Source organism: Natator depressus, chromosome 5, assembly GCF_965152275.1.
Source record: "Natator depressus isolate rNatDep1 chromosome 5, rNatDep2.hap1, whole genome shotgun sequence".
NCBI lineage: Eukaryota > Metazoa > Chordata > Testudines > Cheloniidae > Natator > Natator depressus.
In genome coordinates, this window is record NC_134238.1 from 26,767,197 (window position 1) to 26,787,656 (window position 20,460).

The window sequence follows — 20,460 nt, forward strand, 5'->3', positions numbered from 1 at the left end:
AGAAAGCTGTCACTTTGTGAGGCCTGCCCCAGAAAATAGAAGTGATTAAAAATAACCACTTATGCTGTGTCCAAGTTTGAGACATGGTTGGTCCCAGCTGCATATTAGGAGTTTCTCCTTCAGCCTGAGATGTCTGTGCAATGCAAGGGAAACCGTCCACAGCTGAAGTCTAAAGCTGTCCTGGGTGCTGTGAGGCATGGCCACAGAAAGGGTTAAACATCCTGAAAAACAAATATCCCTCAAAAGACATTTGGGAAGATGATGTTTGTATTTTTGTGTATTTACATATATACGTGTATGGTCAACAATGTAATCAACAGTCCCTGTCTATGTTGTATTCTGTTAATTCAAAGAGTAAAGGAACATCCTGCATTTAAATGAATTGGAAACACAGGATATCTTGGTATTCATCCCGCTTTGAAATATACTGTGAATGGTGGAGAAACAAGCAAATTGCCTTATGTTAATTCATATAGCTAAATACCAGTGCTCCACCTCCTTCAAAATCATGCTAATTACCTTTTGAGATCCAACTTGTCAAAAGACATAAAATTGTATAAAAGATCGTTGGGTACTGATTCTGTCATCTCAGATCTGTTTAAGCTTCATTGGGGGAAGTTTGAGTTGCAAAACTGAGGTCCCATTTATGCTGGTACGCCCTGAATATGATATTTGGACATTGGGCTATAACCTATGAACTATTTCTGAAACAACTCTTTGCAACTACAAAGCTCATCATCTCTGCTATGAATCTGAACCTCAATGACTTGAGCTCACGTCTGTATGTATTGATCTTTTAACCATACTCTCTTTTGTTTTTTTAATAAATTTTAGTTTAGTTAATAAGAATTGGCTGTAGTGTGTATTTGGGTAAGATCTGAAACATTCATTAACCTGGGAGGTAATGTGTTCGATCCTTTGGGATTGGTCAAACCTTTTCTTTTATATGATGAAATAAGATTTTCAGAAATCATCATATTTGACGTGTGTACCTGAATGGAGGCCTGAGGCTGGATCACTTTAAGGGAACTGTGTTGTTTGGACTTCTGAGTAACCAGTAAGGTAATAAAGAAGCTGTTTTATAGTGGCTTGGTAAATCTAAGTATTAGAATATCCACCAGCTTTTGGGAGATTGTCACCCTAATTGAGTGACCACAGCTGGTCACAGATGCATTACTAACATTTGTAACAGGTTTATCTGAGGCAACAGAGATGATCTTATCTGTCTGGTAACCAAGATTTTGTAATGAGTGCTTGCACTCCTTACACCTGGGGCATCTGAGACTCCACCGAAGCACTGCTGGAGAATCACTAAATGAATGTGCAGCCAACTTCCAAAGTGTCTAAGTTAGCATGCCAAAGTTTTCATTTTGGTCACTTGGATGAGCATGAGGGCTCTTAAATACCAACTGGAGCCTACAGCTTTGGAATTTGGTACCCTAATCTCTTGAACTGGCAAGCAATATCTTAAGTCAACATTCATTTTTCTGGGAGAGTTTGAGAACTACACTAGCAGATAGAGCCTCCCTAATTTTTACACACACTGTATCCATCTACTAATTACCCTCCCACCTGGTTTGTCTTGCAGTTTAGAAATTTCCCATAAATGTCTGACTGTGACCCTAGGCACACCTGTATTCACATGCTACTGCAGTATTTGTACAACATAGGCCTTGTAAGGTCTCATATGAAAGCTAACACTACACTGGTTATTATCATTATAACATTAGCACATGCGTTCTAAATGTGCAGTTGTGAATTCCCTCTGTGATGTTACTAGTGTAAGTATAGAACATGGTAAAAACAAGACAGCCTAGCCTAGATCAAGGTGATAAACTGGTTCATCCTAGACAAAGGAATGTGGGGTTATCTCAGCTTAATTATTAGCAGTAAACAAAGCCATCAAGCTAAACCAGCAGAGGTTATACTGATTCTGAACTGGAGACAGAGAATTAACCTGGCTCCTGCCCGCCCCCCCCAACCCCAGGCACAGGAGACTGAATCCCCAGGGGGGGGGCTTCTTGACTTTTAAGACAAAAACCAACCCCTTTAGAGTTACAAGGAACAGAGAGAGACACTCTATTTTTATCCTTCACCTTGGGAGACAAGGAAATCTAGCCACTTGATCTCTGTGAGGGGTCCTGGCCAGCAAAAGCTTGGCGATTGTGGGTGAGAAACCATCTTGAACAAAGACTGTATCTTGCTAGATTGTTTTAGACTTTTAGATGCATGTTTTCACTCTTATTTGCTTGTAGCATCTCTACCTTTATCCCTTTTACCCTTCTGTCACTAAATGTGTTTTGCTTTCATTATAAATCATCAGTGTTGTGTAAATTCAGTAAAGTGTGCGCTTCTAGACAAGGGACAGGTGAGAGTGTTTTACTGTCTCTGTAAAAGCAGCAAACCTAACACTTTCCCTGTGAGGGTCCAGTGAGAGGGACTGGTCCCTGCACTAGGATGGTTTTTAGGGTGAATTTGGGGCTGGAAGGGCACTAAAGTCGGCCTGCAAGGAGCAACCAGGTTGGACAAAGCCAGGATGACACTTGTGGGCCGCTGGCAGTCTGTTGAGGTCAGAGCTCTGGACCAAAGCTGCACAGCTACAAGACACCCAGGGTTTCCAGGCAAACAGTGACCAAACCCTTACTAGTCTGGGTGAACCCCAGAACGTCACACTGACATATTCATACTTTTGGGTTCAGTTAATATTTTTTTTTCTGGGGGTCAGATGCAATAATCTCTCCCAACAGTTAGATTAGAAATCTGTCATAAAACTAATTGTCCATATGATTTAGTGTTTTCTAAGGCCTTGCAACTAATTTTAAATATGTCTTTAAATGTCAGTGTGTGACAGGAGTTTCTTTAGGAGCTTGTTTCTGAACTTCATAATACGGTAGGCGGTACGGAGCACCTCTCAGTTCCTACCAGCCCAGTGGAGCAGGAAACCAGAAATGTCAACTGAACTGATATAAGCCACATAACAATGGAGCACATTGCCATGAGGTCAGTAGCAGATTTCTTAAACACCCTGGGCCAAATTCTGTCATCATTTATACTGGTGTAAAGCTGAAGTAACTCAGTTTATACCAAACAGAAACACTTGACCCTCTCAATTAAAAAAATACATAAGCAAAGAATGTTCAAACCTATAATAGAGTAAGAAAATATATTTATTAAATTCTATGGCAATACTATGGCAAAACTGTTAAATACATGCATATTTTTAAACAGACGTAAGCAATATGTCAAGAGTTACACAGCCAAGCAAACTAGCTTAAAATGTATGCAAAAAAGGTGGAATCTTAGTACTAGGTTAGTTATAAATGTAGCATACCATATTATCATGTTTCCCAACATGATGTCACACTTCTCTTTCCAAGCATGCATTTGTTTAGATGCCCATTCAATAAAACTGTCTGCTAATACATTTTCATGAATCAACATTTTGTTTACTTGGTGCGTTTTAACTTTATTTATTAAAGTGCCTTGTGATTATTCTGTTTTAAATACATAGCAGATTTGGAAATGTATGCCAATTTCAGCAAAAAACTGTCGTGGTAAATTTCTAAATTAGAAGCAATGTAAAGGGAAGAGTGTTAAATTGACTGTCTTTTTCTCTGTCGTCTTTTTCACCTTCATTTATTCTCAGAACTAACTTCATACTTTACAATTTGAAATTAGTGGACAATGCTTTCATTAGTGTTATAAACAGATTCCATTGAAATACATGTAAAAAACATAAAACATTTCTAAACATAATATTTAGGCTGTAAAAAAATATGGTATAAAAGAGACCTAAAAAACCCACTAAACCCATTCACAGTATGTGTTTTTAAACAACAGCATTTTAGTATAACACTATTTTTTTCTCATCACCTGGAGGATACTACCAGAACGTTTAATCTGTGCACCACAATAGGATAAAGTTAAGAACTGAAATTACATTGCATTGTGGTGGGATTTTAGGCAAGATCTGAATCAAAACAGTCAAAAGTGAAAGTCGACCTGCTTTGCAAGCATTCCAGGAGCTCTATGAAATGTCGTACTACGCATCCTCATTCACTTTTTACTATTACATAAAGAGACACTGCCAGATTAAAAACGTATTTAAAAATTCATTTTCTTATTTATGTTACAAACTCTTGAATAATCTAAAGTAAAAGGAAGCCCTTTGCTAATTCAATTTGATTTTTCACTAGTTAAACTGATTACTTTTTGAATTTTTCTGAGCTTGAACAATGAAAATAAATTAGCAACTTTTCTTTATAATCAATTTCTAATCGATTATACTCTTTAGTTCTCATGCCTTAGTGAAATGCGGCAATATGAGTTGCAAATGTTTGTTTTAAAAAAATTGTTCCAATTAGAACTGTTTAAATCGTGAAAACATTTCTGTTGGTGTTAGCGTTTGATTTTTTTCTTATTACACAGACCCTAACTCTGCCAAATTTTATCTAGCAATATCTCCTTAAGTGGTACATAATAAAAAGGAGCCTGTGAAATAATTTGGGCTTAAAATGTAGTCTGCCAAGGTTTGAAACTCATGTGGATATTCATCTCCCTTCTGCAGAGAAATTAGCTACCATTTTGTGGGCAAAACTATTGTTTCACCTGCTGGGACAATTTCTAAGGCTGCAAAACATCACTCCTGCTAGCCTCATTTGATACTTGTTTGCCTAACATGAAAAAGGAACCACAGATATTGGCTATGTTAGAAACACTGGGGGAAATCCAGTGTTAGACAAATGGAAAAGAAAATAATTATGATGAAAGGAACTATTTTCCAGCTGCTATGAGGACATTTAAAAAATAACAGATGGGCCCAAGCTTCAGGATGTGGAACTGGATCTTTAAACACACCGAAGTTTGGAGCTGTATCTGGGCTTGGATTTCAAAAACTCCGAAGTCTGAATGTATTTGGATTTGGGGTTCTTGTTTCTCTCTAAAGAACGGAGAGTTACTGAAACAAAAACTACAACAGTCTAAAGAACAACTGCTAACAGCATCCATTTAAACATTAATTGCACAAGTCAATATTTTACATGCAACAACATGAACCACAATGTAACCATGTTGTGGGAAGTGCAGGTAGCATTCCCCTTTCTAGCATTTTAGAAAATGTTCTACCTCTAATACATCATATGCCAGAGTGGGGCTCTCTGATAAAATGTCCTGGAATTTCAAGATTACTTCTTATACAATATGGAAGTACAAGTATATATTTGCATAAATAATTTAGGACCTTTAAAAAAATTAGAAATGATATTAAAGTCATTTGAACTAAAGTTCTCCCAAAATTCCTCTACTCTGGAACTGAGAATACTATTTTATTTACACGAGAAGCTAGGATATGCTAGCTATTTATTATAGTAAAACACAGCACAGCTATCCATTTGATTCTTCCAGTCTAATCAATTTTCATGTTTTTCCTTTATATTTCCAATATAGCTTTTGAATGCTAGTCACATCTATTACTGTAGCGTATTTAATATGTACAATAAACAAAAAGCAATATAATTAAATTGACTAAAAATATAGCACTGATGATCTTGTTACATTTCTCTCTGGAATATCTTGCCCTCTCCCATGCATACAATTTCCTTTGATTCTGCAATTACTCTCCCTCTCTGAGCAATTTCACATTCAACTGAACTTGGGTCAGAGGGACAGTCTCAGGGGACCACACAATATAAACCTGCATCAAATGGTTATCAGGCCCAAACTTGCTTTGCTTAGGTGAACTTTGTTCAGAGGCCTGTATTTTCCTCTTCAGAGTAACCCAGGTTTCTACTTCAGAGGGAAAGAAGTACCCTATCCCACTTCCCTGTAAAACTAACACCCTCATCCCACCATGTAAAACAAAAGATACATCTACACTTTGCGCTGGAGGTAAGATTCCCAGCTCAAGGAGACATTAGCCGGCAAAACTATGTTGAGCTGGGAAATACATTGCTACCTCGAAGTGCAGACATACTCTAAGAAATATGCTGAATCTGCCAATTGACTTCAGTCTGAGCGACAATATTGCAAGCAGTTTCTACCAGATGTGGTGCTCATTACTGTATGTAGTCCCATTACTTCAATGGACTAGTTACCATAGTGAGGCCTATATGGTAGTAAATGTTTGCAGGATCAGGTCCTAAGCCTGCATATGCAGAGAACACGTGGCAGAGGAAAACATTCACTGACTATCTGTAACGTTAGCTTACTACATTTGATGGTATATTAACCAGCTTTGTGAGGTATATCATATATAGGCTATTCAAATTTACAACCCTAATTAAAATGTCATATCAGTTAGGATTCCAAGTCCCCATGTATCAATCAATACAACACAAATAATGAACATAGACTAGAGAGTACACACAAATAAATCAAATGCTACTGATGCTCAATAATGGAGAGAATACAAAAATCCTTTCCACAAAACAAAATCCTACAAACCAGACATGGCTCAAAATTAAAAAGCAGCAGCATAAATTATTTGCTCCAGAATTAAACTGCCTGACATTTAAAAAAAAGCAAAAAACACATTAACATCTCTTAGATGCCTGAACAGTGTTAAAACCGAAAGACTAGCCGTGATCTAAAAAAGAGTGATAGTGTGTGTTGACAGAATCCCTTATTATTAAATTCAACTCCCTTCTGGAAGTAACATTTATTCCTCCTCCCCCCCACACACACACTTTAAAGTAAATATCTATAAGTTTTTAATAAATCCAAAGGCTGAGATATAAAAAAGATAAATGTCTTGCAAATTTTTCTATTAGATGAGAAGCTTTTCAGAAACGGGAAAACGACCCTATCTTAACAAAGGGATTTCATTGGGAAGCTACAAGACATCAGTTAAGGAGCCTAATTTCATTTGAAACACGTGGCTTTATCCTCACAACCCCCATTAATGTTTATGGAAGTTAAACAGCACCATGCATAGAGAGTAACCTTGGTATGGAAGACTAGTTACTACTCTACTTTTTTCTTTAAGGCGCTTCAGCGATTAGTGTACATTTGCACAGGTTTGGAAAGAAATTCAATCACTTAACAATATTAGTCATTCAATCCTATTTTACCCTTTCAGACCCAAAGGTTGGCTGACATCTTCACTAATTTGTTATGCCTCTTCCTGAAGATCTTACTGATATGAAGCTCAGGAGATGAAAGACCTTGGGGCACGTACTTGCATTTCTTAACAAAAATTGTACGGTAGCCAGAAGAGTTTGAGTAAGGCCACCATCAGAGTTTCTTCCAATTGGTATTCCCAATTGTGGAGTTTCTCATTTAGCTACCATGTCTAGGAAGTGAGTTACTTGTAGGTATGTATAGAAATCCCAAGAAAGATTAAATTTAATTCTGAACAGTTCAAAAGTCAGTTGCATTATGACTTGGGATAAAAATCTCCAAGAATCTACTGTCCTTTGACAGCCCAACCTTTGAAGTTACCTGAAGTTACCGAAAGAAAAGCTGGTACCCTGCACACATCTGGGAAGTCAATGAGAATTTTGATAATAGACCAAGGTGTGGAATTGCTTTTTCCCCACATTTGCAGAGTGGACCCGAGGACAGGATGTTCTCTGATATCCTGATGGAGCAATGTGCCTTCACCATAAATCAGATCTGAAGAGGTTAATATCCTCTTTTGTTTTCTGCCTTTCAAGCCTCATCAAGCTGATCATCAGGATCCTCTTATGTCACATAAAAATCAATACCTGATCCATCCAGTGTTTTTTGGTTTAAGAGAGGATAGGGAACATTTGGAGAAAGACATTCATTTTTATCCAAGTGACTCAGCCAAACATAGATCATGGTAAGTTATGCCACCTTTGAAGTATATAAAAGAGTGGGTGCAGATACAGAATCTTAGTATGTATTGCTGTAATCAGGTTTAAGGTAATTTTTGTCTGATGGGTGGCTAGATTACAGTTCCACATGTAGTGGATGTGTATGGTTTTGCAGACCCGTCTTCCTGATCTGCTCAGACTGCTTCAGAGCTGTGGGTCTGATACCAAATTCAGCAGGACTGGCTGTCTCAGTGCTTGGTTTAGAAAACTATTTCTGCAATTTAATTATTTGAGGAGCCACAAATTAATGCTTGAAATCAAGACCTTAAAAGGATTCAGCTAAGATCTTAAGGAGACACTGTTTTCCTTCAATGTTGTATCTCATGACCCTCCATTATTCTTTTTTTCTTTTCTTTTCTTTTTTTTTTAACAATTAGTAACAGATTTAAGTTATAAAGCATTTAAAAAACAAAGTCAATGAAGTAATGGCTTGGTTCTTTTGATGCATCTGTCACAACCTAATGTTTATACATTGAAGTGTTACCATTAGAGCTGTTTATAGCAGGTTTATGTGACGCAGGTGTGAAAGCAGAAATACTCAAAGATGATGATTTTTAACTTTTCTTTAAAACATACACAAACACTAATCTTGCCATTAGAACTTTACATCAGGTGACCAGTGCTGGGGAGGTAGCTATTAAAAATCATTAGTGGCATTAGCTTACGTGGGATCCCCCTTGCCTGTAGAGAAATCCCACCTTATGTTTCCACCTAAGATTTGGAAAGAGTGCTCTGTCTGGTAGATAGTGTTTCTGGAGATTAGCCACGGAGTCTTCCTGGTTGGTGGGAACTATTACAGATAAAGACCAACCTTTCTCACTGGTGGAGCAAATCTGCCTGGGCAGCTAGTGCTATTAAATGCAATCTATGGAGCAGTCTCTATTGATAGGTGAGTGCAACCAACGACTGTTGAAGAATGAGACGAATCATTTGGGTGGCCTGCTCACAGCACTTTAGTTCTAGACTAATAATGGTCAAAACGAGTGTTTCTAGAAGAAAAAGATGCATCACCTCTTTGAGGTAGCAGATCTGGAGCTGCAGCTATAAAATACAAAACACATTAGTGCAATATGTTAGGAAATACTACCTCCTTAACCAAAAGAGAAAAAATATAGTGTTTTAAGGTTTAAAAAATTAATGCTGAAGTTTAAACATTTTGCAGTTCTTGTTGAGGTTTAAATCAGTGTTATACTCATTTTCCAAGTTTGTACCCCTGAGTCAGATATTGAATAAACATTGTACAGTAGGTACAGAAACTAGTGTTCTGGTTATCAAACAACAAACATGAATAGCCATTGTTTAAAGTGTTAAATGATTATGATATTTTTCCCCGTGGGACTTTAACTAAGCACAGACTGAAGTGCTAATTGTAATGTCTAGGTAACAGATTTAATTAACTACCAATCTATGCATGTAATTTCCAACTGTTAGACTAAAAGTTTGCCTACCGCCATCACCCTCATCTAGACAGTTTGTAAACTGGTTTGGATTTAGTCATTCTGAATATTCATAATAAGAACCAGTTAACAACAGAAGCAGAACCCCTTTCAAAGTAACAAGTTGTATGAGATCATATTGATTTTGAAACACAACTTGAAAGCAGACAGAGTTCTTTGACTAGGATTCCGAGGAGATCCAGCCTCAAAACCCCTATATCTTCGTAGTGTAACAATTGAGTTTCTATAACTTTGGGTTTTTAGCCTGTATTAAAATGGAACATTAACACTTTAACTTAAATGTGGTAACATTCAGCTCACGAAAAAAAATGCTGCCGACTGTCTCCAAGGATAACCCATGCTGTTACGACAACACTAGGAACAAGAACTTCTTGAATGGCAGGTTCAGATGAAATGACGATTACCATGATTGTTAATCATTTGGTTTGTTCTGAAAAAAATTTGTAAAGGCCCACCCTGTGTTATTAGGGGTGGGAGAGTCTTCATAATCCTTTGGGGGGATCAAAAACTGTCGAGAATTAATGGAGCATGGACTTCCAAAAGATCCATTTTCATTGTTGCTTTGAATTGATATAGGAGAGTCTGGAGAGTCTAACTTCCAGTCATTAGTGTTTGCTTGAGGTCTGTAGCCTGCAGTTTTATCTAAGTCCTCTTCTGTAGGTGAGTGACTCTCCATTTTCATAGAATTAATTGGCAGTTGCATTTGCGGCTTATAGCCTGCTGTAGTGACAAAGTTAATTTCTGGCTCTTCCTCTGGATTAATTTGAGGCTGATACATTGACTGAATGTCAATATAAATGAGTTGAGAAGATCCCACAGGTTCATCTATTAGTGGACTGGAGATCTCCTCCTCAATGATTGGTGGGCAGTATGACACTACCACGTGGCTTCCTGTTTCTGGGTCAGACCCATCTTCAGGAAGCTCACTATCCGCTACAGGGGATACAATTTCTGTGTCTTCTGTCTTAAGGACTGTGGATCGCGTTTCCACCACTTCCACACTATTCGGGGTACAAGGGTTCATTTCCAAGGTTTTAAGAGCTGTGTTCCCCTAAAAATAAGCCACAAGAAAAGCAAGAAAGTGAGGATAATGCAAAAGAGTTTGATATTAAGAAAACTGAATATTATTTTAGTTTATATAGACAGTATATTGTACTCTGGTTTGCTTAGTTAAATTGAGAGAAGTGTCACCATCTGTACACTGCAGCAGAGCAATTGTTTACTGTTTAAAAAACTATTCAACTTATCCAGCTATTCAACTCCCCAGCTTCCCCATATATCTATTTGTATATCTGATGTTCAGCTCATTTTAAAATATTTTAGCAAGTTCAAACTATTCCTAAATTTTGCCAAAAAATATTTCTAATATAAAACCAACCACTATTTCCCTTTAATGCTGTCAGAGTAGATTACACAAGAAAGATAAGTTTGCCTTTCCATTTACTTCCAATTACAAAGTGTTAGTAGTGGGCATGGAAGGGAGCTGGCGAGAATGCCATACCCTCGCTTTGCACTGCTGCCAATGCAAGGAGGAAGGAAATTAACAGCTAGGGATAAGCCAGACCATATCATCACTTCTACTGACCCTTGGGACATATCTTCTTGATGCAACTGTACATTTTAGATCAGTGGTCCCCAAACTTTCCCTCTCGCACCCCTCCTTACCTGTAATAGAATGTGTTCTCACACCCCAACCCCAACCCCCACTCCCACCCCCACCCCTCAGGCCGGGAGTGGAGTTACAGCCAGGGGCTGGTGGCTGGGCCAGAGCAGAGCGGGTGGTGCTCCCTCCCCACCTCCGGGGGCTGGCCCGGGCTCCACAGTTTGGGGACCACTGTTTTAGACGCTTAAAAACTGAATTAAAATGAAGGTTACCTCACATATATTCTTCTGAAACTGCAATGCCTTACTGTTCTCAGGATTTGGAATGTCAGGGTAGAACGTTTCTTTAATCCTTTATAGAGAAAATTTAAGGAATTTTCAAAATTACCAACAAAGGTTCAGCATGTCAAAATAAGAATGCAAGAAAAACAGTCATGATGTTACTATCAGGTCATAATCCTCAACACAGGATTAATAAACTTTAACTGTTCAAATTTTTCACTTTACACAGTTGTGCTTTGGGCTGCATGTAAAAAAATGCACACACACTCTTCTGATGCTTCCACTGGAGTTTCAGGTTTCTGAAAGCTTGAAGATGGACTGTAAATTGATTGTGGGTGGATCACAAATTAAAAGTATGCCTAATTCTACACATTGTAATTAGGATTCTTCTTCATCTGACCTTGTATGCAGCCTCAGGTGGAAGGGAAGAGGCTCCTAAGAGATCTTCTACTGCTCCCTACACACAGGCTAATGGTTAAGAGCAGTGGACAATGAGCAGAAGATTTGGATTCTTCTGGCTCTGTCACTGACTCACTGTGGGACCTTGTGGCCAAATCGCTACTTCTCTGGGCCTCCCTTCCTTCCTATCCTTCCCAACTATAAAATGGGAATAATACTTACCCTCACCCAAAAGTCTTGCGTAAAGCCCACTGAAATCCTCAGGTGTTTTGGGAAGCATGACAGGGGGTACCAGGCCTTTTGAGGCCCCCTGCAGGAGCAGTGAAGGTGGGTCCTCCAGGCCTGCCTAGAAAGGTTGCAAGGAAGCAACCAATCAGAGCCCAACAGGCTCAGTTAAAAGCAGCTGAAGGGGCTTAGCAGGTCAGTCAGTGGTTAGGACCAGAAGGGTGAGGAAGGCTGCAAAACTCTTCAGGGAAGGAGGCCTGGGAGAGACCCTGCTCAAGCAGAGATAAGGCAGAGAGAACCCAAGGACTGTAACCCTAAGGTAATAGGTGAAGGCAATGAGACCGAGTGTGAAACAGCCCAGGGAATGCAGCAGCAACTATTAAGGAAAGCAGCACGAGGCTGCTGTCTGCAGGGTCCCTGGGTTGGGGCCCAGAGTAGTAGGTGGGCCTGGGCCCCCTCTCCCCCACCAGCCAGTGGAGAAGTGGCCTTAACCCTGAAGGGGGTAAACAATTCTTTACTAAAAGCCCAAGAAAGGGGGCTAGATTTAAATGTGCCCAACAGGGACTGAAGAGAGAAGGCACCCTCAGGAAGAATGGGCTGAGTCCAGTTTGAGCCAGGGAACCGGAAGACTTGTTTATGTTTGTTTTTCACTTGAGTACCCCAGAAGGGGTTTGTCCATTTTAGATTGTGTGTGACTTGCCTGGAGTGCTGGGCCACTGAAAACCTGCCTAGCAAGGTCGGCAGCCTACAGGGGGTGCCAGGAGGAAAATAAGATTGCAGCACCACCCCCAGCAGACCAGAGGCACTCATGAGAGGTGAGGTCCACGTCCACCCCCCCGCCCCAGGAAGGCAATAAATTACTCAACAAAAACAAACAGAATTTAACTGAAAATGAGCGTTTACCATTCCCTCTTTTGGTAGCAAAGGATGCTGGTCACCACTCCAAGCACAACAGCTACTGCCACTGGGATGAGAATGGCAATGATCAACCCCACGGCTAGGAAAAAATAAAGAAAAACAGTAAGAGATATTCAAAGTTATCAGCAAAGTTCGTGGCTCACAACCCTTTTGTAACATTCCCAGATATTATAGGCCACTTTATAGATCAGTGGAGGCTCATCAAGCCCCATCTGCCTACAATGTGACCTATATCACATCCTTCATTGCAAAAGACAAACCCTCCCAGTTGGTCAATTGTGAAATAGTGTGTAGAAAAGGAAGAAGTTTCTGTTTGATCCCCTATTGGTACTAAGCCTCAGATGCATGGTGATAGGCCTGATTGCAAAGTTTATCCCAGAGAGCATAACTTCTAGTGTTTATTGTATTTTAGATGGCTATTTAAAATTATCAAACTATTTGTCTATTCTGTGGCAGTGATTTCTACAGGTTAATTACATGTTGCATAAGTGCATTGCCTTTTACTTAGTTTAATCTTTTAAGATCACTGAGCATCTCCTCCTTTTCTCCCCTAACAAAAGTTGCCTGTTTAGCCTTCTGGGCAGAGTTGTTTCATGCACTTCTTCTTTCCAAACTGCGTAACCCCCTTTCCTCCCCCCGCCCCCAACCCCATCCTCAGGTGGATTTAGTCATTTTCAATCTTTTGAGCAGTTATGAGTTCAGACCCCATCCATATGTATGAGTAGATGAAGATTTTAAACAAGCATTAATTACTATGAGCTTCATAGTAGCTGTAACAGTTAAACAGCTGTAAGGTTAATTTTTTCCCCCAATCTGCTATTTAAAAATATGGATAACAGGCCTGGGATAGCTCAGCAGGAAAAGATGTCAGATGAGTCCAAGATAAAGTCACGATGCTCTTTGACTTAAGCACTGCCACGCTACAAGTATTAGCGAACAGGAATGTTCAACTTACAATTCTCCTTTGTCACCACATACAGGTCTTTCGATGGGCCTATTCCACCAATGGTATAGGCTCGTAAGTCCAGTCGGTAACTTGTTTTGCCTTGAAGATCAAGTATTCTCAAAGACTTTTTTGTTAGGTCAGTAATATTCTTAACTGTTAGCTCAGGAGACCCTGTTTTGTTTTGTGTTTAAAAAGAGGGAATGTACACATTAGAATATGTTCACACAACTCAAACTTCATATTAAACTGGAAAACAATCTTTTTGATGGAGCGAAATCATGCGTACAGAATTATGCTGCAGAAAATCCACTACTGTGTCGTGTAACAGGGTGTTAATTAAGCGGCACAAAGGGTATATCTTCAGTGCAGAAGTAACTCTCATTATGTACACTTGCATAACTCCTCTTAAGTTAGCCCAGCTCGAGTGAGGGCAGCCCTGCTACGAAGTAATACTCAAGCTGCTGTGTCCACACTGATGCTGCACTAAGACTTCTGATGACATATGTCTGGGTTCTTAGCACTGCAGTAAGCTGAGCCATTCTATGAATTCTTTCCTAATGAACTGTGGGAGAACTTGTTTGCCCTGTCTGGCACATGGGGAGGAACTGTGAGAAGCCCTTGGAAGACTTAGCCTGCATCCATACTACAGAGTCATTGTGTTAGCAGATGACTAGTTGTGTTAACTTAAGTTTTAGCCTCTACTTCCTGATGGGCCAGCCAGCTTGAGTTAAAAGCATCACCATACTGGAATTAAAGCCTACTCACAATCCTAACCTTGAGTTGGGAGCAGAACTCGAATTTTAACTCTAAGTTTTCAGTACAGACAAGCCAAAGAGTGAAGAAAAGGGATCCTGGCAGACTAAACATTAATAAACTGCTAGCTGAAAATAAAGATGTCACGCACTGAACTCCACCATTTGCTACAGACTTCATATAATTACATTTCAGAACATCTCTGGTAAGTGCAATTACATTTTATAAGGTTATTTCCGCTATCATTTGTACACTACCACAATTATCAGTTTTGGAATGAACTGAAAGAAAAGTATCACACTGACAGGGAAAGAAACTGGCCTTCTCTTTATCTACAGAGCGGAGATTAGTTTGAGCAACGGCAACACAACATTATCCCAACCACACTGCCGATGCTCTTAAACCCAGTTCTGGACGGTTCGCCATTTTCACACTCTCTTCTCATTCAGTGTTTTCCTCAGAGACTGGATGTTCATTGTCATGGTGACTTGTGTGGTGTGGGTACCCTAGTCAAGTAGAAATTCCACTCAGTTCATCTACTCTTGCCCACATGAGCTGTTAGTATTTTAAATGTCTTCACCAGTTCTTAAAGGCCAATTTTAGGTGCTGAACAATGCCAACTGAACTGTAATTAAACAATTGTTTCTAAAGGACTATTCATTAGTGAGTACAGGGAGTTTACAGGAAAATTGAGGATCATATATTTTATTTACCTTCTTCCATAAAATTAGTCTTTGAAGTACCTTTCTCCCCTTTTGCAAAGTAAAGAATATATCCCTTTAAAAAGCCCTGGCAGTCTTCAACAGGAATGTCTTCCCATTTTACTAATATTGACTCTGAAGAGGTTTCTTCTACAGTAAAATTTGGTGCTACCTTTGGAGCTGTGGAAAGAATTGAAAAAAAAAAAAAGTTACACAACTATCCTTCCATTGTATGCTAAGAGTATGTTAGTATTACAGCATTATTATTAAGACTTACATGTTGATCACTACACTGAAAATGTTCTTAATAAAAAAAAAAGAAAAAAGGAGGTGACATTAGCCAAGAGTCACTACATCAGCCTCCCTGTTGGTATATTATCACCACTAATTTGTATTGCAAGGGCATCTACTAATCCCAGTCATGGATAAGGACTCTATTGTGCTAGGTGCTATACAAACAGAACAAAAAGATGCTCCTGCTTGCAGCATGAACACACGTTAAAAATAAATCCAACTAGTGCAAACATTTAGAAAGACGCAACTTAATAGAAATTGTCTCGTTTTCAAATGGCTGTAACTTTGCTTTATTTGAAGAAATTGTGTTTAGTAACAACAGAGCCTGCATTCTTCACTGAGAAAAATATTAACGCTGTTTAAAAGCACTGCTGCGTCCCAGCCGGAGTCACAAGTCTCCACTGCAATACATGGGATCTAGTGCAGGGATCATAGCAAGGCAAATTCACACAACAGGCCTTAGCTGGAGGTACAGATACCATCATGAGTGAAATTTTAGAAGCCAACTGTGTTCTTACAAAACAAGAAATTATATATCTATTATATCACAATTTCTGTTTTGAAAAATGACAAACTTAGTCCAAATGCTTTTTTGTTGTTTTTTAAAGAGAGGTGTAAATGGTTGAAAACAAGAGTTTAGAGTAAACATTTCATTTCATCTTCCATCATAGCATTAAGCAACAAGCAATGATCCCTACAAAGCATTACCTTGGCTCAGACTACGTGGTCAGAGAAAGTTTCCAATAAAATTATTCCAAGCACCTGGCAGAAATGAAATGGGTTCTATAGCTCCAAAATATGCATTTATCCTTCACTCTCCTAGCTATTAAGCATAAAGAGGAGTTCAGACTTCCAGGAACAGAGCAAAAGGGAGTGCAGGGGTGGTCCTTAACTGTCTAAGGCATTCCAAAGCAATATCAGCATATATCAGATATAAATGCAAATAGCAGTAGCTATAGAAACTCTGGAATTTTAATTAATGAGACAATTTGTACATTCCTATTTTAAAAATGCAATTTTACTCTAAAAACTGATTTAGATATAAAGAACATTGTAGGTTTCTTTATTCACTGTGTCTCACTGATTTCTATATTAAATATACTCAGACATATTTTTACGTGCAAAGTAACTGAGCCCCACACACTCACTTTGGCTTCAATAGTCAAGATTAGAGTTGTGTGAATGACTGATTTTTCAGTTCACTGGCCAAACAAAAAAAATTGTTTTGCATCGAACCAAAGACAATTTTTTAAAATATTCTGGTGACCCAAAAAAGTAAAGAAAATGTAGGTTTCAGGTTGAAAAAAATATTTGTATTCAAAAACAAAAAAACCCTTCATTTGTTAAACAAGCAAAATTGCATCATTTGAACCAAAAATGTGTTTTGAATAAAAAGAATCTATGCTTTTTGTTTAGAAAAACATTGATGATGAGATGAAATGTTTTAATTTTTCCAGAATTTTGTTTTGTTTTGGTTTCCAGCCAAAACAATTTGGTGAATTCAACCTGAATTCACAAAACGTTTCAGTCAACCTGAAGCTAATTCTTTGGGGAAAAAAGTTTTGGCCAACATTTTTTGCCCAGCTCTCGTCAAGACGGACTCTTTTCATACCGCAGAAGGCTGGTAAAAATGGTTCCTTGAAGCCCAAATTATACCTCAGCTTTACCTGTACAACCACTGTCTTCACCTGTACAACTGTCTTTACCTGTACAACCCCTGTGCAACCATGCTGGCTGTAAATGGGACTGCACAGATGTCACACAGCATAGATGCTGACTCCATGCGTGCCCCAGGGCTGGAGCACCCACGAGGAAAAAATGGTGGGTGCTGAGCAACCACTCACAGCCCCCCTGTTATTCTCCCCTCCCCCCAGCATCTTCCGCCCACCGGCGGGCCCCGTGGATCAGTACCTTCCCCTCCCGCCCCACATCTCCTGCACGCCACGATCAGCTGCTTTGCGGTGTTCAGGAGGGTCGGGGGGGGGGTGAGGGGAGGAGCGAGGACGCGGTGTGCTCGGGGGAGGGGGCCAAACTGGGCGGGAAGAGACGGGGCAGGGGTGAAGCTGGGGTGGGGCCCTGGGAGAAGGGGTGGAGTGGGTGCGGGGCCTGGTGCAGAGCCGGGGGTTGAGCACGCCCTGGCACTTTGGAAAGTCGGCGCCTGTGTCACACAGCATAATCTGAAGACAATGCAGTTACATGAGCACAACAAAGGGCATATTTGGATGCAGAGTGTGTTGTTGATGATGTGCAATATGGAAGCCAATCACCAGGCTGTCAAAACTCAGGATAACATTGTGGGGGTGACAGTGGGAAAAACATCTTTTGACTTGCAAACTGAGCACATTTGTCACAGAAGTGAGTAAGACGAGGAAGGTGGAATTCATATTGCCATTTATTCAAACTTTTTAGGGCTGAATCCTCATTTTAACGTCTGTATCCCCTCTCGCATTAAATATTACAATAATTTCAATCTGATTTTTAGACAACAGAATAAGAACCAGCTAGGATGCAGAGAGTGGAAGTTCACTGAATTAGTGAATAAGTGATACATTAAAAATCTTTATTAATGAACTCTCAAGACTGGTGGCACTGAAAGAGAGAAAGGAAATATTCAGCAGTAAGGAGATTCTGCTTTCAGACTTTTTCTCATTTATCTAGCAAAAACTAGTACAGGTTAGTCATATTTATTTGATCTTGTATTTCTAAAGGATCTTAACAATAAAATGCACTTACGCAATTCTTTCATATATCCCGTTATATTCTGTAATAACTGATATCCATTGTGTTTGCAGCCATATAGTGAAAAATTGTATCTCACACCAGGTTGAAATAGAGCTGCAGAAGAATATCATTGGTAAGCAAAACCTTTTTAGCAAGAGTTATATTTTAAGCTTTTACATATTTTCATACAAAAACATTTAAAGTAACACCACCAATAACTAGACCACCAATTCTAAACTGGGGGTTCGTGGCACGCTGGGGGCCACAAACAGGTTTCAGGGAGTCTGCCAAGCCCCGCCACACTGCAGGGGCTGAAGCCCCACTGCCCTGGAGTCATGCTGCCTGGGGCTGAAGCACACTGAACCCGCAGGAAACAACTGTTTTTCTGCATATAGAAGCCTGAGCAATTGAGCTTCCTGGGGCCCCAGGCAATTGCCCTGCTTATTACCAGCCCTGGCTTTTATATGCAGAAAAACAGCTGTTGGGACACAAGTGGGCCTGGGAAAGAAAAAGGCTGAGAACCCCTGAATTAGACCATACGGTATTTACAGATAAATATTTCCCCTATTTAATCCCTACTGTATTTATACACAAAAGGTGTGCCATTACTCGCACAGTTCAGAGTCAGTAAATCATTTTGACCACTCAGAGCAACATAGACAGTTGAACAAATATAAATTACGAAAACGTTGGAAGCAGCACGAATTGTTGCTTTCCATTATGAAACACACACTTGCAATGTTAACAGAGATGCTATTTTTCCTTCAAGGCTGTCCTGGTGCTTCTTTTCCTTCCCCAGATATAGTGGCTCATCAACTGATTTCTTCTTAGTTATTATAGCCATACCCATTACAGCATTGTTATTCAGGGTGACTATTCTCTTCAATAATGAGCTCAAGGCTTGAATCAAGTCTGTATAAAACATACATTGTTTTTCCCTCTTGTTTAGAGAGAGAAGATCCCAGGGGAAGAAAGTCTAAGGGAAAAAGGAGTTCAAGAGAGCTGGCAGCTTTGCAAGGAGGCAATATTAAAGGCACAACTGCAAACTATCCTAATACAATGGAAAGATAAGAAGAATAGTAAAAGGCCTATATGGCTCCATCAGTAGCTCTTTATGACCTGAAAATCAAAAAGGTACCCTACAAAAAGTGGAAACATGGACAAAATGCTAACAAGTAGTACCAAAGAATAGCACAAGCATGTAAGAAAAAAAACAGAAAGGCTAAAGCACAATATGAGTTACACCTGGCAAAGGACATAAAAGGTAATAATAAGAAGAGGTTCTTTAAATACATTAGGAGCAAGAGAAAGATGAAGGAAAGTGTAGGTCCTCTACTTAGCAGGGAAGGAGAGCTAATCACTGATGGCATCAAGAAAGCTGAGGTGTTTAATGCCTGTGTTGTGTCAGTCTTCAGTGAAAAGGCTCATGGTGACCAGATACTCAACACAATTAATATTAAACAACCCAGGGGAAGGAATGCCAGTCAAACTAGGGAAAGAACAGGTTAAAGAATATTTATATAAGATTAAATATGTCTAAGTGATAAGGCCTAATGAAATTAAGGAACTACCCTGAAATAGTCTCGGAACCATTAACAATTATCTTTGAGAATTCCTGGAGTACCAGTGAGGTCCCACAAGACTGGAGAAGGCAAACATAGCACCTATCTTTAAAAAGGGGAACAAAGAAGACCTGGGGAATTATAGATCAGTTAGCCTAACTTTATACCTGGAACAAATTATTAAACAATTAATTTGTAAGCACCCGGAGGATAATGGGGGTAATAGACAGCCAGCATGAATTTGTCATGAACAAATCATGCTAAAACAACCTAATTTCCTTCTTTGACAGTGTTACCGGCCTAGTGGATGGGGGGTGAGGGGGAAGCAGTAGATGTGATATATTTTGATTTTTGTAAATCTTTTGAAACAGTCCCATATGACATTCTCATACACAAGGGAAATGTGTTCTAGATGACATTACTATAATGTGGATACAAAATTGGTAAAGAGACCATACTCAAAGACTAATCATCAGTGGTTTGCTCTCAAACTGGAAGGGCGTATCTAGTGGAGTCCCACAGGGGCCAGCCCTGGGTCTGGTACTATTCAATATTTTCATCAAATGTCTTGGATAATGGAGTGAAGAGTATGGCTTATAAAATATGAAGGTGACATGAACCTGGGAGCGGTTTCAAGCACTTTGGAATACAAGATTGGAATTCAAAATAATCTTGACATATTGGAGAATTTGTCTGAATTCAACAAGATGAAATTCAATAAAGACAAGTGAAAAGTATCAAAGAAGGAAAAATCAAATGCACAGC

General features: G+C 39.4%; 1 protein-coding gene and 1 long non-coding RNA gene across 3 annotated transcripts in view; one reads left to right on the plus strand and one right to left on the minus strand.

The window, feature by feature from the left end:
* The first annotated feature begins 1,978 nt into the window (after positions 1 to 1,978).
* LOC141987286 (uncharacterized) lies at positions 1,979 to 19,483 on the plus strand. The gene is made up of 3 exons (XR_012639486.1): positions 1,979 to 2,169; positions 18,205 to 18,266; positions 19,083 to 19,483. It is a non-coding gene; the product is annotated as an uncharacterized LOC141987286 (long non-coding RNA).
* The window catches only part of LIFR (LIF receptor subunit alpha), an 83,687-nt gene continuing 71,296 nt past the window's right edge, over positions 8,070 to 20,460 (minus strand). For both annotated transcript variants that reach the window (XM_074952494.1, XM_074952495.1), the window contains 6 exons: positions 18,146 to 18,247; positions 15,131 to 15,298; positions 13,674 to 13,835; positions 12,704 to 12,797; positions 11,168 to 11,246; positions 8,070 to 10,343 (listed from right to left, as the gene is read on the minus strand). In XM_074952494.1, the coding sequence (XP_074808595.1) occupies positions 9,705 to 10,343; positions 11,168 to 11,246; positions 12,704 to 12,797; positions 13,674 to 13,835; positions 15,131 to 15,298; positions 18,146 to 18,247 (1,244 nt within the window). In that variant the 3' untranslated portion in view covers positions 8,070 to 9,704. The remainder of the gene's footprint in view (positions 10,344 to 11,167; positions 11,247 to 12,703; positions 12,798 to 13,673; positions 13,836 to 15,130; positions 15,299 to 18,145; positions 18,248 to 20,460) is intronic.